This window comes from Hypomesus nipponensis, chromosome 9 (genome assembly GCF_054491055.1).
Source record: "Hypomesus nipponensis isolate SF chromosome 9, ASM5449105v1, whole genome shotgun sequence".
Taxonomy (NCBI): domain Eukaryota; kingdom Metazoa; phylum Chordata; class Actinopteri; order Osmeriformes; family Osmeridae; genus Hypomesus; species Hypomesus nipponensis.
In genome coordinates this window covers 19,750,682-19,773,866 of record NC_140369.1, presented here as the reverse complement: position 1 = coordinate 19,773,866, position 23,185 = coordinate 19,750,682, and the positions used below count along the sequence as shown (strand labels likewise).

The 23,185-nt window shown below is 40.2% G+C and overlaps 2 protein-coding genes and 1 long non-coding RNA gene across 4 annotated transcripts; 1 reads left to right on the top strand and 2 right to left on the bottom strand.

The window, feature by feature from the left end:
• Window positions 1-125: 125 nt before the first annotated feature.
• Window positions 126-17,348, top strand: LOC146273432 (uncharacterized). Its single transcript, XR_014766578.1, has 3 exons — window positions 126-334; window positions 5,322-5,511; window positions 17,243-17,348. It is a non-coding gene; the product is annotated as an uncharacterized LOC146273432 (long non-coding RNA).
• LOC146273433 (rac GTPase-activating protein 1-like) lies at window positions 2,100-16,728 on the bottom strand. 2 transcript variants are annotated; one of them, XM_084704990.1, is made up of 17 exons: window positions 16,567-16,725; window positions 16,100-16,184; window positions 15,540-15,742; window positions 15,300-15,454; window positions 14,957-15,026; window positions 14,812-14,865; window positions 14,062-14,139; window positions 13,780-13,885; window positions 13,516-13,655; window positions 13,183-13,347; window positions 6,440-6,535; window positions 6,019-6,217; window positions 5,744-5,849; window positions 5,372-5,504; window positions 5,085-5,199; window positions 3,906-4,011; window positions 3,603-3,759 (listed from the first exon to the last, which is right to left on the bottom strand). In XM_084704990.1, exons 2-17 carry the CDS (start codon window positions 16,179-16,181, stop codon window positions 3,684-3,686), a joined length of 1,884 nt encoding a protein of 627 aa, XP_084561116.1. In that variant the 5' UTR covers window positions 16,182-16,184; window positions 16,567-16,725; the 3' UTR covers window positions 3,603-3,683. The 2 variants fall into 2 exon arrangements, with proteins under 2 accessions (XP_084561117.1, XP_084561116.1); XM_084704991.1 differs by lacking the exons at window positions 3,603-3,759; window positions 3,906-4,011 and adding an exon at window positions 2,100-2,859 and having other exon boundaries at window positions 16,567-16,728.
• Window positions 17,349-17,487: 139 nt separating the features above from the next.
• Window positions 17,488-22,970, bottom strand: LOC146273431 (major intrinsically disordered Notch2-binding receptor 1-like). Its single transcript, XM_084704989.1, has 3 exons — window positions 20,949-22,970; window positions 20,397-20,588; window positions 17,488-19,600 (listed from the first exon to the last, which is right to left on the bottom strand). The coding sequence occupies exons 1-3, from the start codon at window positions 22,968-22,970 to the stop codon at window positions 19,406-19,408; spliced, it is 2,409 nt and encodes an 802-aa protein (XP_084561115.1). The 3' UTR covers window positions 17,488-19,405.
• Window positions 22,971-23,185: the final 215 nt, after the last annotated feature.

Below are 23,185 nucleotides of genomic sequence, written 5' to 3'. Positions count from 1 at the left end.
TGGCTTTAGAGGTCTGTCACCGGGGCATGGAAGCTCCTATTGGCTCGACCAATAGGTGTCTATCAAAAGGTCAGAGTGTAGCGGCCATTTTAAAACTATTCCCGGGTTTCTAGTGTACTCACATGAGTAGCTATGAGCGATTATTTGTGACACAAATCAAAAACATTTTTTGACGATGGAACAATGAAGCAACAAGATCGTGGCTATGTGTGGATATAATTCATTGTTTGGACAACTACTCGACATGGTTTGATACTTTGGACCCCCCGGAATGTAAGCAGATGAGGTTTTGATGAGTTGTGTGCATACCTGGAATATTCCTAAGTAATCGTAGGTAAGTACAACTTTTTTCTCTGGCATTGTTGAATGAACGGTCACCGGACAAAGACGTTGATTGTACTTTCTGTTGCGAGTTGAGCTTGAATTGGTTTATTTCAATGGAAGCAAAAGAATCGTAGCTTTCCAACGATGTATAACATGTGTACAAGTCGAAAATAATTATTTTTTTGAATTGAGTGCGTTCTCACTGAGGGAGGGGGCGCAGCGTTTCTGGCTCGCCGGCGAGCCAAGGTTTGAGAAGCGGCTAGTAGCCTTAAATTAGTACCAGAGCCTGTTTAAGACAGTCTTTTAGTACCTTTATAAAGCGGAAAGTAGCCTATCTGAACCGGAAATTAGAATACGCGGATGGCCGCGCCTATCGTGATTTACGGACTAAGTTCAATAAAACAAGATTGGGTGTGTGTCAGGGTTGCCAGGTCTGTGTGACAAAACCAGCCCAATGGCCAATAAAACCAGCCCCAAAACCAGCCCAATATCAGAACTCAAAATATGCCCCTGCCTAACCATATACACTGCTTTCAAAGTCCAACAGCATTGCTATCATTGCCAAATGTATTGTCATATCTACAAAGTAACAAATTGTTTAGTATGCCAACATTAAAAGCAGTTTTCAGGAGGTTTTCTCAGGAGACTGAGAGCATTAGGCACGTGTGTACATGCTCAGTGCGTGTGTGTATGTGGGCGTGTCCTATGTCTATGTGTGTAGGCCTTCATGCTGATCTGTAGTCAGTTTGGTAGGATTTGGGTATAAATAAATTATTTCATTTAAAATATGGATTTTTATAGAAAGATATTCATGTAATTGGCATGCAATACGTCTACCCAAACCAGTGGACGTCTACCCAAACCAGCGGACAAATTCCACCTGCGGCAAAACCGAAAACCTGGCAACACTGGTGAGTGTGTACAGTTTCTAACCCTAACCTAGAAAATGTTTCTAGAAAATGCTCCTCATTTACATAAAGTTGATAAAAAAATTCAACACTCTGCTCGCCTTCCCAGTCATGCCCTACGCGAGCGTCAACACCTGGTTTCATTGAAAATGAATTGGAAGCCGACGCCCCACACCACCCGCTCCGCTGCAGTGTGAACGCACTGTTCGCCGCTCGGGATTGGTCATAGGCGCTCAGGAAAACGGCTTAGGCGCGCACCCACAGTGATAATTATAGGTTTTGAAATTTTTACCCGCCCCCCCCCCCGTTGAAATGAACGAATTACTCGAAAAAATATTTGTTTGTTTTGCTGAACGAGATTAAAAGAACCGAGTCAGTAAAATTATCCGAACTTCCCATCACTACTACAGATCTGTTGCTGCTGGTGAGTGCTTTCTGCACAGCTTTCTGTTTGAAAGCTGGAAGTGTAAGAACGTTTCTGCATGCTGCTTCAGATTTCTATACAATGTAGACACGCACGGCTTCACTTTTACACTAGGCTTTGTGTTATTCTTTGTTTGTCTATGGCCTCACTACAGCTACAATTCACTAAATCTCTCTTACTAATTAAACGTCACCCTCGAATAAACGCTGCACCAAAAATGTTCAGTGTAATAAACACCGCAGCGTGCAATCGAAGAAATATGGTAACTGTCATCACCAGTTGCATCACAGACATTTGAGATATTGAAAAGGACATTTGAATGAGGAACAGAAGGGGAAAAATTGCAGTGGTCTCAAATCTTACCCTTCTGTTCCTCACTAAAAACAGTCTTTCTCAAAGTTTTTTAAATACGTTTTTTTTATTAAAGAAAAAAGGTGCAGTTGTCAAAAGATTTTCCAGCACTGCATTCCAGACATCTGTGGGACACCAATATTATCACAGGCACTGTGCACCATGTATAGTTCAAGTAATCTGTATTTGTATTCCACTGACATCTTAAGCACCAACTGCATCACAGGCACTGTGCAATAGTTTAATTGATTACAGAATCTACCGGACTTTTACCGATTGCATTTTTATCAAAAGTGCCCAGGTGATAACGTTATGGCTTCAATTAATAGTTTTTTTGGCCAATAAGAGATTCTTAGCATGACTTTACTTTTTAAACTTGAAAAGGAAATTTAAACTTGCACATGCTGTACAGTAAATATCAATTATCTATATGAACTGTCACTATGAAATTACTCAAAATCATGGATCTCAAACAATGCCTAGCGGAACTATATGTATTATACAAACTGGGAATGTTTTGATTGATTAAAAAAAACATTTACACCTAGATTTAATTTTGTAAAAAAAAATACAAAAAAGTCTACGCAATAAATTAATTACATCCATAATTGTTCAGTAATAAATACATGCATAGTTGTCCAACTTGTAAATTTAGGATTAATTATTGGTTCTCAGTTGATTTATTAACATGACAATTACAGAATGTTTTTACAATATGGCTTCTTCCAGTATCAACTTAGTTTGTCAATGTATTCCTCAATGTAATTTTCTACATTTCAGACGCGGTAGCACATTACTTACTGATAACAACCACAGGTTTGGAGAATGCTACATCCATCTGTCGTCCATGTGCTGCATCAACATAAAAAGGCACAAACTAACTTCTGTAACTTAATATATATGTATTACATGTTGTACACTGACAGCACATTTTAAAATACATTTTACAGGATGCAATAGGTCATCCTGGTATTTTTTGTGAACTGTATCAGATGTTCTATGTAATGGGACCTACTATATAGGACTGTAGTACTAGTGCAACATTTTACACACAGGTACTATACTGTATATTGTCAGTGTAGGAATACAAGTACCAACAATACATTTTGAAAGTGGATAGCTACAATAGCATGATTAGTAGAGGTATGGGATGTAGGAAAACTTGTACAATGGTCTTGTACAATAAGCCTGTCTATTTTTATGTTCATAAGTACAGATTTACAAGGTTACATGTTTTCCGAGGTATTAGGCTGCACTGTTTTGGGAAGCTTTTTTGTGCTATATGTATGCCCAATCAATGTGTGACAAATAATTGAGGTAATGTCAAACCATCTGCAGTGTGCTTGCTTGATTTTAAGTCGGCAAATGTCCTAGCGTAAAACCCTGTGAGAGTAAATTCAGACCAAAGCAAACAGGAGGCAAAACAAATTTTCTATCAGATTAAGTGTTATTTACATTTACTCACACCACCTTAGTAGTTATAAGTTGTAAAAATACATCATTAAATTGACCAAAAGCTTGATAAAAGTGTCTAAGATATAAAAAGATCAGTAGTGTTTAGTACATCATGACATTAGTAATACAAATATAAAGTATAAAGTATAAAAGTATAATATATTTAAATTGCAGTAGTATCCACATGATTGCTTTAAGACTTGATACTTCTGTCTCTGAACCTATTTGGGTAAAGGAGAGGCAAAAAAGTTCACTTGGTGACTTGAGACTGACGCTGGTTTGATCTTGCTTCCAAATCTGTAAATAAATAAAAATAAAAGAGTTAACATACTGTATTTAACTGTACAAGGGGAAGGAGAAGAGGAAATAGCATTGTAAGATATTACAGTGGGAAAAAAATCACAAACATTAATAAATAAATGAAGGAGTATAAGTGTTCTTACATGGTGGTGCCAGACAAGGTCTGCCTCATGCGCTGGGACAAGGAGCTGGACGATGCCGTTTTAGTCATCTGGTGCTCTGGAGTGGTCACTGGTCCCAACATACTAACTGATTGTTGTATAGAATTCATACATAACCTGATATTAACATTGTTTCATATTAAACCATTACATATTTGACTCTATACTAGGGCTGTCAAGCGATTAAAATATGTAATTGCTAATCACATTATTTCATATGATTAATCGCTATTAATCAAAAAAATTAAAATCTATTTAATCTAAAAAAATGTACCCCAATAAATGATTTTTGTTGTTGAAATAACATTAAAAGGGTGTACTTAACTTCAAATAGGCCTAACTGGATGATAATGTCCATGTATCAAGTTCAGATGGAACACAATTTAAATTGTGAGGGTGTTTTATTCATTCATTTATACTGCTGTATAATAAACATCCACAAAATTAGACTTGTTCTGGAATATGAAATACATTTAAGACATGTTGTCTTATAGCCTACTACGATATCCTGCTCCATAATATTCAAATCTCACTCAAACATACTTCAGAAACCACAGATTGACCTTAATATTGAACAATACAGTTTATATTTTGTTGAACCCAGTCAGCTGCTCGACCTTAATATTGAACAATACAGTTTATATTTTGTTGAACCCAGTCAGCTGCTCGCTTCTTCGAGTGTTGTCTGCCATATATTACTGGAGCGAACGCTGCTGCTGCTTCTAACGCTGCTGCTGCTAAAGCTGCTGCTGCTAACGCTGCCGACGCTGCCGCTGCTAACGCTGCTGCAGCGTGCTTTGCTTACATGTGATAGTTTAGGCTGGATGTACTCCGGTGATAATTAAACTCAGCCGGACAATCAGTACACACAGCCTTAGTTTTGTCAACCAAACCGTCTTGCAACTTTTTGAAATGGAACTTCCCATCTAAAAGCGTTCTCTCCATCATTCAGCTACCATCGGCAGTCGAAGTCATGTGACAACAGGTGATTCTCAGGGTCAAAAAGAAACCCGTGTTAACGGCACTATTTTACGCATTATTAACGTTTACTTTGACAGCCCTACTCTATACACAAAAGATTTGGCATTTCCCCAGTCTAGTTGTTACTTAGCAAATGCATACAAAAAATAGAACATTCCATCAAAAAAGGATGACAATTACCTTTCTGTTCTCGAGTGTTGTGGTAATTTGCATTGTCCATGACAACTTTGTGTGCTTGGTCAAATGCGAACTGGTTCCAATATTTTGCTGGTATGCTTAGGAAACGCTCAATCACCTGCACACATAAAAAAAAATATATATATATATTTTAATTAATTAGAAACGTTAAGATTTGTTACTAAAGAATATTGAACTTTTCCATGAATTAATTAGGAATATAATTGTATTTTCTTCTAGATGACATGCTTGAAATACTACATATTGGGTACATCTACATAGTAACATACCCTTGGCTGCCTGTTGGTGTCCTGCAGGATGGTCATGGGATCTGGGTCAGGGACAGCATGGCCTACCAAGGTTGGTCCAAACACTCTGGCCAGGTTGGTGATGTTCATCTTGGTGTCCACACACTGGGCTACCCTGGGAGGTAAATGTTTTAGGAATAGACGTTCAAACACGTTTCTTTTTTGGTATTAAGCCTTGTAAAATCTGGAGTTCTCATGTGAATGCAATTAGGTACACCTGGGTGGTAACAGCAGGATTGTAAATGGATTGTGAATTGAAATCAACTGCTTAGGGCCATGCACACCAAATTTATTTTACAGCAATTTTACACAGTCCCCAAAGAACGACAATTTAGTAGTAACAAAGTGTGTAACCTCTGAAGATGGACCATCAAGAAGGCCAGAGTGTCTCTGTTGGGTTGAGGTAGCTCACTGATGGTCTGGTACATCAACGAAAGACTGTTACCATCATCTTGGATTTCTGTGGATAAACAGGGAAAAATTAAGAACAATAAGGATTACATTTACTTGAAAATAATCAATGTAACTAGTCTGCATGGATTCCGTTCATAATGACTTTTTTTTATTTATTCTTTGATACAACAAACCTATTGAAGAGAAAATTATAATTTAGCAAAGTTCTGAGTAACCTGCTGCCTCCATGAAGGCGCGGTTGAGGCAGAAGGTGAGCAGAGGTTCCGGGAGGCTCCTCAGAAAGTCCTTGAGGAGGCCTGTGATGGCGTTAATGTCCTCCACCTTGCCAAGCGGTGGCATAGTCTTTCCTTGCAGGAACAGCTTCTTAAGCTCCTTGACAGTGCGCTCAGAGCCTGAGACACGGTACAAGCCAACCTTAAAACATTAAAGATTTTAAGAAAAGTTACACAACTTCATTTTCAGACCTTACTGTGAATGGTTCAGGCCATGGTTGACTAACCCTAAAAAATATGAACCCTTTAAAATGTATTTTCATGAAGTCTGTCATGGAAAACAGATAAATGTATGTCAAATTAACAAATGACTTAATTCTCCCCAGGAGTAATTTGTGATTTTCATGATTAACTGGCACCTTACCTCATGCAGACCTCTTTGTTCAATCTCTTTGACACAGCAAATCACTAGGGGTGGGACCATGGGGAAGGTGGATGGAGCGTAGTCTGCCAGGGTGGCCTAACCACCGGTGATTGAAAACAAATCCAGATATTTTCCATTATGAATTGTGTGTTCCAAATATGCTTATTAATTTGGAAATACAATCTATGTATCTTAAAGAGAGGTAGTTTTAACTCTTGGATATTTAATTTATCTGTACATCACAACCTTGTGTTCTGATCCCCTACAGGCTCAGTTAGAGCCAGAGCATCCCCAAAATACCAAAATTGCGTTAAGAATTTTTTATGAGCTCACCAAACATACTTACATTTGAACTCGGGCTGAACGATTAATTGCATTCACGATTTGCTCTGCATTATATTTAGGGACCGCGGTATAAGAGGGTAGTACAGCTTCAATATCTTAAGTTACAGTAGTTTCTTCTATATCTTTGTCAAAAACGACCATACAAACTTCAAACTTGCTGCACATTCTTCTACTACTAACTGACCAAGTTGTCCAACCTTTGGTTTGGTGATAAAGTTGATTATTGATTACCAATAGCCAATAAATCAAAGAAAACGCCAACTTTCAGATATCAATATCCTCAATATCTTTGTCAAAACTGACCACAGAAACTTCAGACCTGTTGCACATTCATATAATACATTGTTTGACCTTTGACCTTTATTTGACCATGACCCCTTAACTCTTTATAGTTACTACTAGTTTTATACTTACTCTTTATGGGTTAATCTATTATCAACTTTATCACCAAACCAAAGGTTGGACAACCTAGTAGTAGAAGAATGTGCAACAAGTTTGAAGTTTGTATAGTCGATTTTGACAAAGATATCGAAGAAACATTCGGGCTGTACTACTCTTTTACCCCGGTCCTGAAGTATGACGCAGAGCCTGAACAGAAGTACAAATATGAATGTCTGTTGAATATCAAATAGTGCTGTGCTGTCACTTTGACGTGTTATTAACGGCGTTAACGCAAACCCATTTTAACGGCGTCAATTTTTTTCCGCGCGATTAATGTTGTTTTTGCCAAGCAAACTTTTTTCACATGCTGTTGCAGCAACTACTGATGTTAGAAAAACTACAACACCACACCGGATCTAGCTAGACCGGAAACAAAACAACAGACACGCCGCACACACTTGTTTGGGCTTGCAAGCCGGCTAAAGAGTAGTAGGTTAACGTTACGTTTTGAGTCGATGGCGAGCGTGAGACGCCAAAATGGATGCCAATTTGATAGGGCCGATAAATCTAATGTAGTTTGTAACAAAATACTTTATGGAGTAATTTTGTATTTAAAATACTCAAAAATACTTTTCTTGACAAATCAAGAAACAGTTCACAAGTTCAGTATTCAGATCAAAGCTGAGTTAGAGACCCTTCGTTTTCTGGAGGACACCAGAAAATACCTTTCTCTTCAGCAGTACCCACTTATCAAGCTCCTTTTTGTTCAATTTAACACAACCTTCCCCTCTTCAGCTCCGGTTGAGAGACTGACTGTTCTCGTTTGCAGGAATAATATTACATCTGCATAGGAGGCGGTTAACCCCAGAAATATTTGAAAAGTTAATGGTTCTTAAAGGTAACTAAATTGGCTACTCAGTGGTTGGAAAGTTGGAAAGTTTATTTTTTGTAAAGAAAGTTGAATAATATGATGCTTCAGTTTCCCCTGTACAGCTTATATTGATTTAGGTGAGTGAGTGAGAGAGTGCCTACTCATCCTCTGATGCCTCAGTGCGTGTGTGCCTACTCATCCTCTGATGCCTCAGTGTTTGTGTATGAATGTCCAAACTTTTGACTAGTGCTGTATATGTATTGATTATGTAACATAATCAATCAAGTTGTTGTCTTTTAATAGCTTGGCTTAGTTACACTGTCTGTAACTAAGCCAGTTCTTTGACCGTTCTTTCTTTTTGTTGGGTTCACCAGCTTTGTGTACATTATATTGACCTTATTCCGCCCCGCCCACTTTTTCCATATTTTTGCATTTCCGTTGTATTGGCCCTAGCGGTTTACCGGGGATATCATTCAATTCAATGGAGAACTGCCGAGAAGTCCCGCTGCTAAAATATTAAATAATTAGGTGGATGTGTGCCAGATGTGCTATGTTTGTGTGCTACAACAAGTCAACAATACACACTTTCACTTGATGGCTTGAAAACGACTTTTAAGTGTTTATATAATTTGTTTGCCGGTCAGATCGCTGCCCTGTGCTCTGCTGTGCTGCAATAAGCAGGTGTAGAATACATTAGCCACAAACATAAGATGTTCTAACGATTTCACTGCAGGGCATATGCATTTGCTATACCTTGTTTGAAAGCTTAGGTCCTCTAGAATTCAGTCGTGTGATTAATTTTACAGTCAAAACCGACCAGCTAACATTGTTAGCTAGCCTGACATCATAATTCTAGTCAGAATATGAGTCTGAAAACTCTCCGTTGGGCTGTGACTATGCGGCGTGTTTCAATCAAACTCATAAAACAAATGCCTGTTCGCTCAATTGGATAGACCAACAACCAATCAGAGCAACGTAATATGTTTGTTGAAAACAAATTCAACACAAGTGCTCTTTTGTGACGTTGTTGATTACGTTACTATTGATCATCTGTCCATCATCGTTTAAACCCCCCCCTGACAATTTTGTTGGTCCGCCCAGATCCTGGTTTTCTATAGTTGTTCCCAATACGAGACGCTCCAGACCCAACTTCCCGACCAAATTCTTTTGTGGGCGGGGCGAAGTTGGGCTGGCAACCAGGCTAATTGTTAGCAGTAGAACGTTAGCTTCTTGTTTATCCACTTGAGGCACTAGTTTTTACATCAGGTCTCTGCTATTAGCCATGAACTGCAAATGTATGTGTGACAAATTACACAAGTTGTGCTGTAATAATAAATAGTAACAACTTTTTCATCTAGGGTCTTAAATACAAGCTTTATGCAACATGTTAAAACTTACATGATAGGTAAGTAATCTATCTAATGGCAATTAGAAAGATGCATCTATTAAATGATTTGATTGGTGCGTTGTTTCAAAAGCTTTACATTACATTTAGATGCACTGCAGCAGTTGTTTTGCTCACAGCCATGCCCATACATTTGGTAAATCTTGTATCTACTAATATCATAAATTTAGAACACTAAAACATACTACAATATAGCAATGAGGTGGCCAGGCAGTCAAATTACCCAGAAAACATTTTAGACATCCTCAGAAGAGGATTACGCTACACGCAACAAGTTTGGTGTGAATCCATCAAAGATTTGCTGCCTTAACAGCACATTTTGATACCGGGCAAACGGTTTTGAAAATCCCAAAAACATGTGATGGCTTTTGTGAGGCTTGGTCTGAAGATAATTCCTGTCAAACTTGGTGAAGATTGGAAAACATTTGTAGGAGGAGTAAAGAAAAAACTTTTTTTCAGTAATTCAAAATGGCGGCCGCATCAATTTGGCTGTTATCACAAGTTATCATGTGACACACAGGATGTCCCAAGATATCATGAGACAAAGGAATCACTTAATAAAGGCAAACAAATCAACAGTTATTGGCCAAAACACATTTTTGCATTCTGCGGCCACGCCTAGTGATCACATGACACCAAATTGTTTGGACATCCTCAGATGAGGGTTCAAAGTCATACCAAGTTTGGTGTTGATTTCTAGAGAGCTCCAATGGGAGACATGAAACTTGGTGAAAAGAAAGAAGGGACTGTCCTGAAAGAGTGTGCCACTTTTTACCATACAGTTCTAGGGGCTGCCATAGACTTCAATGGGAGAGGAAGATGATTAATAAGAAGAAGAATAAGAAGAAAAGGTAGAAACACTTAAGTGGCTTTGCGGCTTGGCCACCAAATATAGCTAGTTTATCTCTTATTACACACGTATGTTGCAAGTGATACGAGCAGACAAAAGGAAACTTCAGTGTTTAAAATGTTTTTGTATTCAGCGCCTTCAGCCAGGGACGCAGATCCTCAACTTTGGTTGGCCGTCGGTGCAAACTAAATGTCGGCCCACAACACTCGGACCTCTTCTTTCCATGGTCAAAACAACATCGCGACTTACAGTAAGTACAGGGACCTTCCCCCCGGGGCAAGTAGGGTGAAGTGCCTTGCCCAAGGACACAACGTCATTTGGCACAGCGGGGAATCGATCCGGCAACCTTCTGATTACTAGCCCTACTCCCTCACCGCTCAGCCATCTGATTCCCTATATTTCCTATATTTTAAATACAGAATACATGTATTTTATTTTGTTACATTTTCTGGCACAAGTATTTTGTAGTTTATTTTAATACATTTATTTGAGGGGTCTTGTGTCAAAATATATTTTGATGTATTTTGCCCATCTCTGGGTATGTTGAGACCAACCAATAGCGTGGAAGCATAGATGGTGTACACAGCCGCTTTGAATGTCTGTACACAAACGTTAAATTACACGTTTTGGCCCTAACGGCCTGCCATACACTTTACTTTGACCTGTACGATGGCCTTAGCCTTGACAGAACCTGACACTACAGACACTTTGCCAATTCTGCCTTTAAAAAAAGATGCTGCGCAGTGTCAAGTATTGTGCAAAACCTGCCTGGCTAACGTTGCTACTTTACGGGTTAACACCACCAACCTAATTTGGTCCTAAAAACACCACAAAGCCATGTACGATGCATAACTAAAATGCTGAACACCAGTGTGTCAAATAAGCTAAATAACACCCGATAGGATCACTGATCTAAATGTTTCAAATTCAAAACGGTAAGTACCAGTAGGGAATACTTGCACATATTTTAAGGCCAACAAGTACAAGGCTGAATAGCCTGAATTAGTCCCTTTTGTAGGTTATTGTATAGCAAAAAAAGGCCTATAGAACAATGAAATTGCTTGCAGCCAACAGGAAGAAAAAATAGGCAACTGGGGGGGAGGGGCTCCTCCACAGGACTTCATCCTGCCGAGGAGCTGGCCCTCTCCAGTTATAAGGGTCCCCCCATGATGGAAGGGGGCATTTCTTCAGACCCTGGTGGCAGCAGGTTGAAAGCCCAGGCATATGCATGTTTCAAGTTATCTATGTGACCATGTTCATTCAACAATTATTTATGAATATTGTAGGAGTGAAATGTATTACTGTTCTCTGCAGTGATAGGAAATACAGTGGTGTTGCTGCCACCACCCACTGTCGCCCCACTGTGCCATACAGAGGTAGCAGTGAAACTAATAGTCATACGCCAGTATGTATGCCATATGTGGTTGCTGAAAATTGATCAAATATACCATTTACTTTCTCAAGTGGAGGTCCTAGATGATCAGAAAACTGTGTCTGCCTGCTCATTTTGGGGGTACACTTTTGAGTTTTATGTACCACTTGCAACACAGATGGTGAGAGTGTGTGAACGTGTGGCTGTGATTGAAGTGTCTGTAATGTATTACTAATGGTGGTGGTCTCAACATAAGACACAAGTCCTTAAAGTGCTCATTTCAAATATGACTCAATTGATTAAATTGCTATGGTGTTAAACTCAGCAGGAAGAGGAACTTCTTCCTCCCCCTGAGCCTAGGGCCTCCACTTCAAGGCCAAGACAAAGACAAGGTATAAGCAATGTACCTTGAAACACAGTAGCCAAATGGACACCTTCAACTTTCTCCAAGTGTGCGTGGCAAAGGGACAATGGGCCTCATTCTCAAACATTTTCTTAAGTTTCTTCTGAAATGTTTCTTACGGGCTTTGGAAAAACAATGTAAGAAAAAGACATCCGCCAAATTCATGAACGCTTGAAAATGTGTTCCTACGCAGCAAATTTCTCAGCAATTCTCCTGAAATCAGTAAAGCGATGCTCAAACTACGAAAGTTTACTCAATGTCTATCCTACTGTATGTATACTACGTCTCTACGTCATGTAAACAAATTGAAAATGTATATATATTTAAAATATTTATTTTATTATATTTAAAATTGTCTTAGTTAATCCCCATGCTTGATGGAGTAACAGGAATGAATCTAAAACCACCTGATGATCACGATAATCCTTGTTCATACAACTAGCCCAGGAACACTGCGCCTAAATAATAATCTCACCTACAAAGAAGGAATCAGATATATTTGCGAAAAGATTGCACACAACTATATGGAAAAACAAAATTTTTGGCAACGTTTTGTTGCCAAAGAGAAATTATGAAAAGAGAAAAACTAAATCATAGATCGTGGGGCCCCCTCGGGTGGGGGGCCCGGGATTTACTGCGCCCCCACCCCCTCTCCGCTACTGGGTGATACACATACAGAAGGATCACTATGGCTGTCAGTGCCATACTGTTTTTGTTAGGCTACTGACTGGATCAGAAATTTTCAGACAGCGTTTCTTTTTCTTTTAAGAATTAACCTTTAGATTCGTGAGTTCTAAATATTTCCGACGGTCCCCACAGCGCATGTTATTTTTGCAAAGCATGTTATTAGCCTACGTTTAGCTTTGATTTACCTAAATATTTTCTAAGAGGTACAGGCAGTATGTTTTCCTTAATTTTTCTGAACTTTGTGTTAAGTTGCTGACTGGAGATCAGTGGTATATATCTATATTTATTAATAATAAATCATATAATAATCACATTAAATTGCAATTGCAATATTAGTCAAATTAATCGCAATTAGCTTATTTTCCTAAATCGTTCAGCCCTAATTTGAACACACCAAACCCTTGCATGTTAACCCTGTATTTTCATTACCTCTACAGCCCTGACAGGGGTGCCACCTGTGGAGGGGTTACATGGCAGGGGACATCTGTCACGACACTCTGGATGTGTCACCATCCTGCAGTCCTGGCATTTTAGGTAGAGCTTCCCAAATTTGGTCTTCCTACCACATGGCACGCAGAATTCTGACTTGATAACCTGTGCAAGACAGCAAGGTATAAGCAAGGTATAATCTTTTTGCTACATTGAGGTATCGACTTGAGTTTGTCAGTACCCCTTAAGCATATAGCACCAATAAATACATATTTTGACCTGGAACCAAATGGAACTGAAAATCATTGAAAGACAAGGCAGTATAAAACATACTGTTTTGGGCATGAATTCATGTTTTGGTCCTGCTCTGATGACTTTGGGTCTTCTTTGTGATGGAGGATCACTAATTGGTGTGCTGGGAGCCTCACTAACACATTCTGATTGGTCAGTGGTAGAACCTTCCCAGACTTGAGCTGGTAGAGAAGAGAACATGTTACATCAAAGTAGAGCCATATAACAAGACTTACAGGTCACCACGCACACATTTTCAGACTGTGTTGGATCACAGTAGTGGTTTGTTAGATAACCAGTTCTAACCAGTCTTTGTCCGGTTTCTTGTCCAGTAGGGCATTGTCTCAATGGTGGAAACAGCTTCAACAGGGCCTCCATTGCCAGGTATTTTGACCACTAGCGGCTCATTCCCCTGCAACAATACAATGAAAGAGTAAATCCTATTTATTAGGATTATTTAGGTTATTCTGACATCAAAATTACAGTTTTTGCTTAAATACAGAAACTTTGAAATCCTAATATAGTCATCATATGAATGTTTCATGCTGCAGGAGGACATTTTTGTTTGTTGAAAAAGTAATTAAGTACCTTTTCTGATGTGTGCCCAGTAGATCGAGGCTTCTTTATCACCTGAGGAGGACCATCGGTTTGGTTTCTTAAAGAACGCTGTGGATTTATAAAGTTAACAGAACTATCAGAAGGGTATGACTGTACACTTCAACTGTCAGCTACGTACCCTCCTCAGTTCCTGACTATACTGCTGTAGTTTTTGTAAATTCATTTTTTGCTTCAACATGAAATGAAGAATGAATAGTTTTTTTTTGAGTGGTGCGTTTGTTGGGTCTATTTATAGATCAAATTAAAATAACACAGCTAACATTACACACAGAATGCAAGTTATAAACTCGCCCTGAGCGCACAATGTGCCAGAACCGCCACTTTGGAACACAATTTCCACACCCAATTTAGTGAGAACTTTCTCTTTAACTGACCCTATATACTGTAATATAAAATACAGGCATATTTTGTGTTTACTTTATAAATGAAGTGATGCTTAGAGCCTCCCTAAACTTCTACCTCCACTGCCAAATTTAATTCTGCCACTCTTCCTTTAAAAAACGCATAACAAGAAACTCTTCCCTCTAGTGAAAGACCTGAGGAATTTGAGCTCCATCTGGCCTCTTTCAAACATTTCATCATCCTGTCATGTTTTACAGTCATGTTAAACGGTGCAGTTAGTGAACGCAGCCAAGATACCCCAAAAAGTGTGAGAAATAAGGCATTTCAGGTCATTTTTGTACGGTATTATGCAGACAATAGCCACTATACTATACTCACCCGCCTCTGACGTTTCCTCAGTCTCACAGTCCTCATAACAGAGGAGTCCCAGTCCTGCGTCAAGAAAAAAGCAGTAATATAACACATGCTAAAAAGTAATACCCCTATAATTGCACAGACAATAATGCTGTATAAGTAATTTTACCATGGAGTCATCGGTTTTGTCATAGCTGATATCTGACAGTATTGATGTGGATTCATCAATAGTGGTTAACCTGAAAAGATATGGAGGCCTTGTTTAGGAATAACAGCAGTTAGACAGTTCTAGTGTTTTATCTATGGGTATGAGCCTAGAAGCTTTTCTAGATCTATAGTCAGGAAACAATAACTGACAATAATCAACCAGGACTCCATCTTGTCCCTTAATTGGCTTGGCGAAAAACAGCAATACTTTTATATAGATTTTACATAGCCTCTGTTGTTTACTTAAACTGGCTAGGTACTGTGGAATTGATTGGTGTTGCTAAGCAGCCTTGTGGGAAGCACACCTTCGGCTGTTGTTTAGGTTGGCCTTGACTGCCTGGGCTGCCTGAGAGTGGGCACTGAGAAAGGCCAAAGCAGAGCGCTGCTCTTCACTGAGGTGGACACTGCTGCTGGTGCTCTCCAAGATTAGCAGCTCTCGGATCAACTGGATCTGGCGCTCCTACACACAGCCACAAACATGTATATGGGCACTCGTGCTCTGAAAATTGTATAATCTTATGAAAAAATTAACCATTGATACCAACCAATTTTTCGTAGTCAGCTTCTGCCTTCTGACGCCGTCGAATTTCTACGTCCACTTGGTTTCGGGCATGTTTTAGTTTGACCTCCAAGGTTCCTCTCTCAGTCTCTGTTTTGGACAGAACCTCTTTGCATGCCCCTAGTTCCTCGTCTACCTGCAACCACTTCCGACGACTGTCTTCAAAGTTCAAAGCCATCTGGAGGAACTCTTAAATAAGAAGGAACAGTATGAGATAGTAAGCTCACAAACCTGTCCCCCCAATTGTATATGGTTTATTTTCAAGCATTGCTTAGAGCCAGTTCAAATAATTTTTGAAGTAAAGAAAAAAAACTCCAAAGCAGAAAGAAAAAAGAATGAATCAACAATTTGCAACTTGTGGAGTGGGTTTCTACATCATAGCCTTCCGCCAAGACTGCTTTTAATTTCTCTGGGACCGTGTGGATGGGTAACAAGGAATCACTAAATTACACTAATCAGTTATTTTTATCGCGTCAATGCAAGTCATTATTTTTATTGTGAGTATGGTGTGCCTGATAGCTACATGTTAGCTTGATATTAACTTACGTGGTTCAATTCCTTTATTCAGGACTTCTACATGTGCACGCAGACTCTGGAACTGGTTTTGCAGGTTCAGCGCAGACGACATGTCCTGGTGAAATTAGATCAGTTTAAGGGCACAGTTGAAACTACATTAAAGCGTTAATCACCTAGAATAGTAGTTAGACCGAAACCTAACTAAGATTGTCCTGCATGTAGCTAGCAAGTTAACTGACATCAGCTAACAATTATGTTGTTGAACGCTATAACTTGCTGAAAGTAAGTCTGCTTCCAAAACTAACGTTTGCAAGCTGTCATGCTATATAGCTGACAGAAATAGGTGACACTGACAGGAATTCTTACAGGATTTTTTTAATCCTATAGTACTCTATTAGAAATTGATATTTTGACTGGGATTGCTAGCAAGCAGACGAGATAGTGGAAACTTAAGAGCTAGCTCGGCAATTATAAACAATAGAATAGTACACACTTACTGTTTTCGGTGTATTTTCAGGTCAGAATGCCACGACCAGATTTTCAGCAGCTATCAAATGATATTCGATCACAGCACGACAGGATCACCAAGACATCCAGTGTCCCTGTCACTCCGTGCTGTGCCACTCCCGCATCTTCCGAATCTACTCCGTTTCAAACTTCAAAATCAGCGCCTTCTCCTTCCCGATTGTATGGCATGCGGCAAAGTAGACCTATTGCTTTATCGCCGCCTACAGTGCTGGAGTGTGTCTGTTCTGAGATGTACCCTGTGAATGTGCGGCAACCTACGTTTGTTTAACATCGACATCGTTTTCAAATGTTGTTTTCATTGTTTCCAAGGCAGGTTTACATACTTGGAATATTTATTTTACTTTAACTACTTGTTATTACTAGATCGTAACTAGATTACTACATTAGCTAGACTTGGTCATTTTGCTGTTACGGCCACGGCCTGGTTCCTGTCCCTTTTACACCCCCTGCTGGTTCACCTGGATTATCCTGCCAAGACTCTATACACCTGCTGCCCATTACCTCATCATCCTGCCTACTTCAACCCGGCTTTCCAACCACTCCTCGTCAGATCGTTGTCACAGCTACTGTGGTAGTATGCGCTTTTGACCCGCAAGCATCGCTTGATTCACTTGCCTTCTGTAAACCTGTTTTCTTTGTGCCCAGGATCGTCATCCGAGAACCCAATCCCTGTCTGCCTGCCGACCCGCTGATTCACCAAACAAGACCACAACTCAGGACTACACCGAATAAATTAACTAAATCGTATCTGTACTGCGTTTGGGTCCACTCTGTACCACACCGTAACATTTGCAACATATCTTTTCTAATTGACAGTTAGGTCACCTGTGCCACACAATTTACAATTAACTAACCGTTTCTAAAATAAGGCAAATCTCTTATCTGAAAATCAAAGGCAGAGTGTAAAAAAAACATGCATTTTGTAGCCTATACACCGATATCAACAAACAGTAGGGGACAATGATTTGGTTTTAGGCTACTTCATGCTACCAAACGTGATTTAAGCTTGGACCATTGATTGGAATTTACTTGGACTCTTATGATTCTGCACATAACCATACGCTCCTAAAAGCAGATGCTTGCTCTTGCTTGCATATAGGCTACTACAGCAGGATCTGTCCTTTTGTTACAATAAACGTCTAAACTACAGTTGAGTGGAGCTTTGCATGAGAGCGAGATAAATGTAAGTACAAAACCCAAACATTTCTTAACAATATTTTGGGCTTTATGTTAATATAAAAAATATATATTAAATGTATAAAATGCCAACCCTAAGATTTTTTCACATTCCAAATGTATTCTGGCTAATTACATTCAAGAATCATTTATTGAAATGTTTTTGGAAAGTGAAGAAATATAATTCCCATATATAATTGTGTATATTTATTTATTACATGGTGTATTGTAGCCTTTACAAAAGTGCTGAAGAAACTGCTACAAAGAAGTATAACATCTGAAATAACTTCTGTTGTTTAGAGAGAGGGAAAGGGAATCCCGACATGGAAATCTTTTGGGGGCATTAGCTTTTATAAGTTGTGCTGACTGCAAGGCTGGGGGCTTCCAGGAGCACCATTATAACGGTAATGGATCTAGACACAAGGGAGCCACTGCAGACATATCCACTTTAGACAAAGCAGTGCTTTAGACCTGCACATCCTGTTTGTCTTAGTGCACAAAAGCAGGCTAAATACATCACATGCTTGTTTCTCATTTACTCAATACAAAATATATCCTTGGCACTAAGTTCATTACTTTGTAGTTCAACCAAGTTTATATGTAAATATCCAGATGGTTTTCACCATTTCCTATGACCACATGACACAAATTAAAAGAAAAGAAAACTCTGCCCCTCCATTAACCGTGTTCAGTGTAAGTTAGTCATGCTGCATTGGACAGGAATGTGGTACCACCGGAAAGACCGTCAACCATCACCTCAAGAATGTCAACTCTACATGTTGTAGGATCATGTGTATCATGGCCAAATGTGGATACATGCAAAACAATGCTAAAAGGGTTGGGTTTGTGTGCAAGCCAAACATCAATTTGTCTAAAATCTCTGGTTCAATGAGTGCTTCATGGAAGAAGCCCCACCTCTATTCCACAAGTCCCAAAAAATGTACAACAGCACAGAGGTGGTGTAGTAATATTCTGAAAATACATGATCATTCCATAACACTTCACCTGCCCAAATATACATTATTTATTCAAGATCAAATATTTTATTCAAGCACTTGCTTTAAGTGTTGCTTGGATGAGCCATTCAAGGTCAAACAGTGCACGCATTTTAGGTTTTGCAGAACTGCATCTGTATACCAAAAAAATAACATTAAAATAATGATGAAACCATTCCTGTTTCCGATTTGCATAATTTGATGTTTGATCCCCTTAAGAAAATAAATACAAGAACAATGGATGATGTTTACACAAGTGCAAAGTCAGACACAATCTAGACCCAAGTTTGTGCTCTCAGGGCTTTGTAAACAAAAAATTCATAGATAAGCCATATTTTGCTATCTATGAATGTATTTCTACATATCTGACTAACTTGGTGTTTCGAGAACATAAAATCTAAATTACTGTCACAAGAAAAACTCAAATCTGTACCCATTGAACTTGGACTCTTCTCACCTAAAGATGTTGGTGACTTACAAGTACAGGTATAATACAATTTCATATTTAGACCCCATTTCATGTTGAATATGCACACATTAAAAATCACACTTGCCTTTACAAGATGATGGGGTACATGGACAAACGTCTGCATCAATTTATCATTATCAAGTCTGTGTTTCTTGATCAGTCAACATCTCATGACTTCATAGTACAGAGAGGGATGACAATGACTAAGATGATAGTGACGGCCGTGGCGATAAGTGCCCCCACCTTGCAGACTTTTGCTCTGCGAAGGTCAGCCTCCTGGCGTCTGAGCAGTGCGTCGTAGCCTGGGGTGTAAATGTCTTCCATCCAAAAATCCATATTGTTGGGGTTCAAAGACTCCCGGGCCTGTATGAGAAACAAAAACATGGCAACAAATAAATACATAAATACATTTTAAAATAAAAGATTTCTTAGTATTTGTTCACTGACTAAAAAGGATACAGTGTCTGATGTGCGTGAGAAGTGTGTTTCAGAGGTTAGTTTCAGCAAATGCCTTAGCACCAGTGGTGAGGTTACTGTCTGAGAATGATCAGATGAAGAGTGAGGTGGCACAGCCTTGGGCGTCAGAGATATGTAAGGGACCAGGGCCAGTTATACAGAGCTTTGTGGGTGAGCAGGAAGCTTTTGTGTTGACAATGTGCAGTGCACAAGATGCAGTGAGAGGATATCTAAGGGAACCCAAAGGGAGCCAAACATATGATATTTTGCTAGTTCACTGTTGAAGAAATAACAACAGGATACATACTGTAGACCACTCGGATTAGAAACGAACATCAGTTGATTCTTTACACCAGCAGTCACCAGTCTAAGCTATATTACTCAGCAGCCCAGTGTCTAGAAAACACAGCTACAGAAGCTTCACAGACTTCCATGGTCATAGTCATACCCATTGTTTCACAAACATACTATAGCAATGCATACCCAGCTCAGTTGCGATGTGATGACTATTTCACGTCAAGATGCATCTCACTTTAGATTTCTGTGAATCTATTTTACATTCAACTCAAAGTGATAATGTTTGACATCAGAATGACTATGTATGTAGAAATGCTTTTCACTAAAAACTTTTAGGACACACCTTTTAGCACGCCTAGATGCAAGCTAAGACAGAGCATGTTTGATTTAAACAGGTATACTCCACCTGCAGGTCTAGAGGTGATATCCTCTCCCCCACAGTCCATACTGGTCCTCCTTCAGCCAGTCGAGGGTCATTGATGAAACCAGAGGTTAAGCCACCCCCCTTCTGGCGAAAGAGGGCAGAGTTGAATACCTGTTCCACCAAGTGGGAGGATTTTGAGGGCAGCAGGTTGGAGGTACTGGTTGTTTGTTCCATCTATATCGTGGGACAGTTCAGGGTTAGGAGGGGTTTGTTTGATTTTACTCAAAAGCATCCTCACTCCTTCCTCTCTAAGGAAATCGATAACATGAGCTTTACCACTTCAATCAAATTATTTTCAACAGAAAACAGGAGGCAAAGCTATTGTATTTCAGGAAAATCTAAATGTAGTAGACTGTGGGGTAAAGAGAAAAATTGCTGTGAGTTAAAATTATAAAGTTCTATCTACTATACTAGATATACATCTATATATACTATACTATACTATACATTATTTTAAATAAGAGAAAACCATTGAATATACATTAAGACATATGACAAATACAATTTCAGACCAAAGTAAAGAGAAAACAGTACCTGTCCAGTTTTTCCATGAATTGCCTTTCCATCTTTATTCTTTGAAAATGACACTGCCCAATCCCTTGCAGAGTTTGACACGCTTGGCCGTTTGGAATCCACAACGCTTTTCTCTTCAGACTGAGATTTGGAGGCACGGCGTAAAAGTATTCCCTTTTTACCTCCTTTTCCACCTTTAATGTCATTTTGACCCCCACTATCTTCCTTCTGTTCACCACTCACATTCCACTTGTTCAAATCCAGACTTCCACTGCTAGTTCCTGGAAATAGATGTCCAGAGACTGAGAGAGGCTGAGGCTCCGAAGACTCTGTATCAGGGGATACCAGGGGGCTACCCATGGAGGATAGTCCAGCACTAAGTGGTCCCAGCCACCGGCCCCTGACTCCAGCTCCGGCTATCATATTAGGGTCTTGGATTTTCTCATCAAGACGGCGAAGCGCGGAGAGTACCTGGGATATTTCGGCCTTGACCTCGGACAGAGATTCCAACTGACGTTCGATCTGGCTCATGCGAAGAAGCAACTTACACACGCTGGCTTTCACGCCATCGTCGCTGCTTTCCAAGGAGTGGAAAAGCCTCTGCAGCTGGCCAAGCCGCCCACGCCTCGCCTCATGAGTGTCCTGGCTGGCGGGCCCCCCTCCTCCATCGTGGGGATGCAGGACCCCTGTAGAACCACACACACTCATATCATCCAAGAAGCGGAAGATTGCGCTGATGTCATCTTCGCACATCATGTCAGGGTCATCGAGAGAGGTCATGAAGGAGAGGCGGTCAGCATGGACCAAGCTACGAAGTCTGCGAGGGTCTGGAGGGTCTGTTTGGGTTCCTTTACATGTAACCACCTCATCTTCCCCATATTTCCCACGCCTCACTCGACCAGAAGATGCCCCTGGGTTGAGGGTTGGGGTGGACCGACTGGGATGGGACTGATTGGAATCCAACATGGCTCGCCTTGAACCAACATTACTATCCACACTCATACTCTTTTCAGTCCATATTGTCTTTTGGCTTCTGGGGGGTTGAAGATGGACAGTAGACCACTCTGGGGTGCCTGCTGGGCCAAAGTAGGTGGAGTCTTGTAGGTCATCGAAGCTTTCATGCTTGGCACGACGCTCTGGTGAAGGACGATCGGCTGTGGGTGACGGATATGGGTTGGTGAGCACCTCAAAGCTGTGGTTGGTAAACATTTTTTCATCGCCTCCTCTTGGACTTGGAGAATCGCTACTGATAGTCACTTGGGGAATAAGTGGTGACTGGTTATGGAAGTCCTTCTTGAAGATGTCTCTTCTCTTCACACAGGACTCCTCCGGTCCTGTTTCAAAGACATCCTTGGGGGCAGAGTCCCCACTGAGCGAATCCTGGGTGGAAGATTCACTGTCTGTCTCCAGTGGAAGATAGATACTCTGCATGGCTTGCCCTGGAACCCTTCCACTGGAAAATAGTGGGGTATTGTGAGGCCAGTCAAACGAAACAGCCCTAGCTCGGGCTGGAGGGGAAGACACCAGAGATATAGGATCGGGAGGTAGACTACCACGCTTGCGGACTGAGTAATTGAATTTAGGAAAGAGCATGCGCTGGTCAATAGTCCTACTCCCCGAGTCTGAGTGGGCATGTGTCCAATACTGTCCTGCAAATCTTAGATCATCAGCACGAGGCAAAAATGGCCCTGGTGATTGGTCGACAGGAAGGATGAGATGTGATCTCATTGGATGGGTCTCATCGCCAGCACTGCCCGTCATTTGGATGAGGTTGAAAATAGTGACGATGTCGGCAGCCACGCCTATGGGGGAAAGCCCCAACCCTCTTGTTGTGACCCTGTCTCTGAAGAGGGTGGCGGGGAAGCAGGAATCACGACAAGCTGCAGAGAAGAGCAGACTCCTGAGTTCAACAAGATGCTCCAAGTCAAAGCGAGTGCTGACCATCCGACACAAGTCCTGGAAGGACAGCCAGTGGCGCATGTTGGCCAGTTCCTCCAGAATTCCCAACAAAACCAGTGGGTACTCCTGTTGCAAGTTGGCCATTGTTGACCTAAAACAGAGACCAAAACCATCTCAGAACACTAAGGACCGTGCATACGTTTAGAAAATTAGTCATATTCTTCAATTGTTAATTGCCAAAACAACTGAAAATGTTAAATAATAATAATAAACATTTAGCATGTCAATGTTTGATTTTTGTTATTGAAAATGTAATCAACATTTGTGTGTAGCCTTAGTAGATTTTAAGCACCAGAGTA